Raw genomic sequence first — 6360 nt, 5'->3', positions numbered from 1 at the left:
CATTCAATACCAAACGATGTTTCAGACAAGGAGACAACTCATCGTGTGATCTCTTTAATATACTGCTGGAGAAGCTTATACGAGATGCAGATGTGAATAGATATGGTACACTTATCACAATAGAACACATGCTTTTCGACCATGCCGACTACATCGACATCATAGGTCGGTCACCGGAAGAAGTAATTGCAGCCTTTGAAAGAATCGAAAGAGAGTCGATGAAAATGAGTCTGGCAGTAAATTGAGATAAATCGAAATGGATGGTATCAAAAGGGAGAAAGTTGGGAACCAAAACTTTGAGAAAGTCAGCAACTTTATTTACCTCCACCGTAACCGAAACGAATTACCCCAATTTTGAGATAAAGCGAAGAATAATACTGGCAAAAAGTAGGCAGTTAAAAAACAAGGCCACCTCTCGACAGACGAAGATTACACTATACAAGACACTGATACTACCCGTGTTGTTATATGGTTCTGAGGCAAGCAGCAGGATGTTAAAGAGATCACACGATAGGCTGTCTTCTTGTCTGAAACCTCGTGTGGTATTGAATGGTTCCGAGATATTCTTTCGTATTCCTACTGAGGAACGCGTATCAGCAAGTGCCATCCTGCAGAGTCCTAATTAATTTTGCAGGGACACCAAACTCAGACATGGCTTGAAATACCTTTGAAAATAGAAAATAGAGCTGTCGAAGGCTGCTTTGTAGTCAACAAAGAGATGGTAGGTGTTGATTTACCAGGTATAAAGCCGCATTGATAGGGCCCAATTATCTCATTGACGTTTGGTTTTAATCTTTCACACAGTACGCTTGAGAGTATCTTGTGTGCGAAGGGGAGGAGACTTATTCCTCTGTAGTTGGCACATTCCGTCTTGTCTCCTTACTTATGAACGGGACATAGTATGCTGAGGTTCCAATCATCTAATATGCGTTCTTGTCGCCAGATTGCGGGGATAAGCTGATGCATACGCCTAATCAGCGTGTTGCCTCCGTTCTTAAATAGTTCAGCGGGTAACCCGTCGGCTCCTGCTGCCTTGTTGTTCTTCAGTCGGGTCACTGCTACTTGAACCTCCATCAGACTATGAGGTTAGCATTCTACATCATCATCCATGATTGGTTCTGCGGTATCCTCTTCGCCGCCAACGTCGGACACCAGCAAAATGTTCTTTCCATATCCTCAGCATGCTATATGTGTCAGTTTCCAGACGTCTGTCTCTGTTTTGCGGAGCAACGGTTTAAACAAGAATCTCTATTATAATAATAAATAAAACGAAAATCTTTAACACATCAACATATATTTATTTATTATTTATGTTTTTACTCATTTTTCATATAATACAACATTTGTTCTTTAAAATTTTCTTTCAATTTATGTATTTCTTTAAATACATTCTAACAAAATCTCCAGGGGAAAGATTTGGATGTATTTATCGACCATACCAACCACCGCCCCAACCACCATATCCACCATAGCCTCCCCAACCACCATATCTGGGATAGCCCCATCCGCCACCACCCCAGTGGGGACCCCAGCCCCAATGACGAACTTGACGTTCAGCTCCATTCGAATGACTGGCACCGAGATCAGCTACATCTGACAAGCTGTTAGGCTCCATTTTCGCATCCTTGGCAGCTGGTAAAGCAGCAGCAGCCCAAATTAAGCCAATAAATGACAGTAGAATTAAAAGCCGCATTTTCTCCCTCTTCGGTTTCAATTACCAAAGTAAATGTAAAATGTTGTTGCTTTAAGTGATGACTGATTTTTGGAGTCAGAACTCGGAGCTTTTATACTTTCCTGAATTTGTTGTAGATCAAATGTGGGCTACTACCCATTTTCCAGTACTCAAATTTCAATAGATTGACAAAATGAAAAAATCCCCTGAAGTATGTTTGTACCATAAATTAACGCATTTGTATTGTATTGTATTTTTACAAACGCATTAGCATCGTAAAGAAAAAAAATTATAACGTTTATTGTAAATAATAAACGAAACAATTTGGACAATGCAAAACTGGATTGCAATTTGTAGCGTAACCACATCGAAAAAAGGTCAAATGGGGTTGTCTTTTGTTTTGTTACTTTAGAAGCAAGCATATAAGCCAAATATATCTTAGGCTTGAAATCGGGGCAAACATGCTTATACCCTAATTCAGAAGTTTTAAATGTATTAAATTAAATTCGTCGGGCCGAATCTTAGTGACCCACGAACATGGTTGCAGCTAAAAATTTAGCCTTGCTAACTCACTGTGTATTTGAATTATTTTGAAACAATCATATCGATTATTGATTACGGCTTTTATGATCTCAAGAAGTCATATCGGTTTTTAATATATCTATTAATCAGTCTATTGAGGCTGTGAGTATTGGAGGACACAAGTGTACTTCACCCACCTCATTTTAGCCAAATCTGGCAATAACGAAAACTTATAGGAGCCAAATCCTGAGATTGGTTGATATGGAGACTAAATATCGTGCCAGTAATCAAAGCTCTTATTCTGGACTGCCTTCTCTTTTTTTATAAACCAGCGGATATATAAACCAGCTCTTTTCTAGGATAAGCCTTAGCACCATCCAATACGGCCATGCTAGCCACGTAGCCTCTGAGCCACTTCAAGGTATCTCCTGCTTGGCAGGTCGGTGATTGAAAACATCTCCCTGCGGTAAGAAAGGAATCTCCTTTGCAGCATACTTCAAAACATTCTGATACGGCGAAACAAAGGCCATCTTTATGCAGCTTTCATTGCAGACACTTGGTTTCCGTTAAATGTTCGGCTTCTTGAATATGGTGTCTTTAGCTCAAAATGTGTCCTTCGTTCTAAACACCTTGGAGCATCCTGCTTCCTTGGATTCAGGGCGTAGTGGCTTTTCTTCTACCAGAATTTTAGAACTTCCATCCAACCCCTCGGTATTTCGGGCAGTTTGGCTCGGTTGTCCCTTTTAGGCTGGTAGAGGGCTGGATGCTCGCAAGGACGTTGCAAAATCTATTCCCTGCTATGACTAGATCGGTGTAATTAGTTCAGAATTGAAGCATTCAACTTTGTCATCTATCCTATCTTTCATAGGTGTAGATACCGCTCCGACAATGGCTAGAATGGCACGGTTGGTTTCATATTCTGTAATCGCTCCATAGTTATGCTTACCGTCGCTTGAACTTACTAGCAGACTAACCTCCTTGCTAGTTTGGTTTCATTTCCTAATAAAATCAGTGGCTATCCTCAACATCCGCGTGTCGTCTTCGTCGACGACGACACGCGATGAGTCTGACGACACGACTAAGTGAGTCTGATGACGACGACGGCAGAGTGCCACCAGACTCACTTAGTCGTTTTCGTCCATTGTGATACCACAGGAACAGAAGAAGGAAATGCCTACTAGTTCCTACCGTTGAACCATCCAGATCGCTTTAAAAAGCCCAATGAGAACCTAAAGTGGAACTCCTTCTGACTGCCAGTGCGGGTCACACATTCTTCGATGTCCTCTCTTATTCTTCGATGTCCTCACAGCTTCTGCAAAAGTCGTCAATAGCAACCTTAAATCTTTCAGCATATTTTCCGATTAGACAGTGACCTGTAATGTCGGACACAATGACTAAGACGTCAATTCTTGCCAGTGACAGCAACGCGGTAGACCACCTCAAGACTTCATTAGGCCGAAGGACATTCGTTGTCCTTCGGTCCAAATCCTGAAGACTTTACTTATAGGTTGTAGGCATACGTTAAAAGTCGGGCCCATGTTCGTTAGGCTGTGTTGGTTACCTCGCCTCTTTACTGCCTGATATTTTGCTATTAGGATCTTTGCTTATCTTAGTCTTCCTAATATTGAGAGAGTCGGTGATTGTCTCTTCGTCGGCCCCATGTCCGTTACGTGGTATTGAGTGTCCCGCCACTGTACTGCCTGATGGCTCAATATGAAGATAGTTGATTGTCCTTGTATTTCCAATCTTAAAAAAGATGGCCATGGCCCCGTAGTACGCCAAGCCCTTAGTCTTAACCAAACTTGTCACGGTGACTTGATCAATACCCACCACAAGAAGAGTTCCTTCCTCCTTCGCCTCCCTATGGAAAACTTCATTTTTTCTACGACCAAATCTTGGTTTTGCTTCTTTAAGACTTCCATCATGCGTTCCGTCGCGATTTCGCCGCCCACATCCTTGATGAAGACCGTCGCCTTTAGAGTGTGGATACTTCCAACGAGCTTTTTGACGGTATCAATACATTCTGCTGACGCAAAGCACAGCGTTAAGATGTTCCCCCTATGCTCGCAGCTCATAATACGTATGGGTGGACCCCTTCACAGTTCAACACATGTTCGATAACCCGTTCGTTTATCAAATGCCACATCAGGGACTCATTTACCAAACGCCTCACTCCGGCGTAAGAGGGAAGCTCCTTACCTTTCTCAGCGACCATCTTCCCTTTCCGTGATGGCTTTGGCATCCTTTTGGAAGTCACAGTCCTCCATGAAGACCCAGGGGCCGTGCGCACTTCCTTCGTTGCTGTTCCGATTTTGTCTCCCTCCACATGACACTATCTGGTATCTCTATTGCGGGAGAGCAGGCTTGGTCTTCCCAGAGTACTTGAAAGCGGGGAGCTCTTTTTCTTCTTCAGCATTTTAGCAGTGTTATGCTTTTCGGGAGATCTGATTCTCTTTCCAGCTTCCGTATAAGTGTCTAAAATGTCAGTTCTATCCCTTCCAGCATCTTGCTCTTTCGGCCGATTTCGCTGCCGGTACACATATCTCTGTCTCCTTCGTCGTGCACCGGATTGCTTTTTCGGTCTGCTTGTGAGCTTAGCAAAGCCATTGCTCACTTCTGCCGTTATCCTGCTATACTCATCTCTCGATTCGACTGCGATGACTGTTTCGTTGACAATGTCGCTGCCTGAATCTGAATCGAAAACCCCTCAAAGGCTGGGCACGAACTTTGCATCCCTCTGGTTTATAGGTCTCTTCCTCATTTGTTGGTCTGATGACTGATTGTGCGCACGAAGCATTACTCTCGACTACAGATGCCAAGGCACCCACACTTATGGAAGGGGAGGTCTTTGGAGTTTATTTTGAGTCTCCTCCAAAAAGGCTTTAACATTTTTTCGTAATAGGTAGTTCCTATTCCAAGATACGGACAATTTTCTTTGAGGAGCGAAATGGAAACACGTCCGCTCCACTTAACGGCTACTTTAAAATTTTTCAAAAAAATTTGTTTGGTAACAAAGTTCGGTTTATTTCCTTTATTACAAATCGCCAGATTTTGACATAATAAGCTCGAAGAGCAACCTCCCCAAGGGAAGGTCGGTGGAGACTGCCCTGCACGAGGTTGTGCATAAAATAGAAGAATCCTTTGATGCCAAAACGTACATACTGGCGGAATGCATTGAAATCGAGGGGGTTTTTAACAATGTGCGGACCGACACATTGATCCAATCCTTAGATCAGTACCGGGTGGACCCGGTCCTTAGAGACGGAATAAACCATATGCTAAGGAACAGGTGGATAAATTGTGTCCCATGGCATAAATATAAGGGGGAAAGTGGTACAGGACACGCCACAGGAGGCATTTTATCGCCACTTCTATGGGTGACCACCATAAATGACCTATTACGGTTGCTAACTGAGGAGGGATTTGAACCCGAATGCTACGCAGACGATGTTATAATACTTCTAAGGGGTAAGGATCCGAACGAGCTATGCAGAAGGGGCCGACAGGGTTTTGTATATGGCATATGACTGGGCTAGAGTTCTCAATGTTAACCCAGAGTTCTCAATGTTAACCCAGAGAAGACCGAAATATGTCTGTTCACGAGGAAGACGAAGGTGGGCCAATTTAACACACCGAGATGAACCTTGAAGTCGAGGCACTGCTGCCATCGGCACAGCCTTGGATTGACGGAACCCTAGTATTGCCATCTGGAAGATCATGTTACACGGATCGATCAAAGCTAGAGGATAGAGTGGTCCTGGGGGTTTACATTGAGAACCCAGGGACTAAGATCTGTTTTAGACTGCCTGACCATAATACGCTTATGCAGGCGGAGATCCGGGCGATCACGGAATACGTGAGGTGGTGTGGTGCTAACGCGAGAACGTCGAGTGTGAACATCTTTACCGACAATTAAATTGCCACGAGGGCAATAACAACCAGGACGGTAATGCCACGAACAGTCTTGCTGTGTAAGAAGGAGATTAACGAAGAAGATTTCTTTTTAGAGGTTACTTTATAGTTTTTAGATCGTACAACAAGCCGATTACTGGTTTATTAATTATATGCACCCTCTTTTCAACCTAACCTTACCTAACGTATCCCTCTCCATGACATCCGAACTTCCCCATATCCAGCGATGTGCATAAGCATCACTTCCTACAATG

The 6360-nt window shown here is 43.3% G+C and overlaps 1 protein-coding gene across 1 annotated transcript; it reads right to left on the bottom strand.

Moving 5' to 3' along the window:
* Positions 1-1426: 1426 nt before the first annotated feature.
* On the bottom strand, positions 1427-1693 carry LOC106095671 (major prion protein 1-like). Its single transcript, XM_013262963.2, has one exon. It carries the CDS (start codon positions 1691-1693, stop codon positions 1427-1429), a length of 267 nt encoding a protein of 88 aa, XP_013118417.2.
* Positions 1694-6360: the final 4667 nt, after the last annotated feature.

The sequence above is a fragment of the Stomoxys calcitrans genome, chromosome 5 (assembly GCF_963082655.1).
Source record: "Stomoxys calcitrans chromosome 5, idStoCalc2.1, whole genome shotgun sequence".
Taxonomy (NCBI): domain Eukaryota; kingdom Metazoa; phylum Arthropoda; class Insecta; order Diptera; family Muscidae; genus Stomoxys; species Stomoxys calcitrans.
The sequence above is the reverse complement of the archived record's forward strand: the minus strand, read 5'-3'. Positions and strand labels throughout refer to the sequence as shown.

Bases quoted from the DNA above. Each gene is read 5' to 3' on its own strand.
- LOC106095671 (XM_013262963.2), bottom strand. From the start codon at position 1,693: ATGCGGCTTTTAATTCTACTGTCATTTATTGGCTTAATTTGGGCTGCT.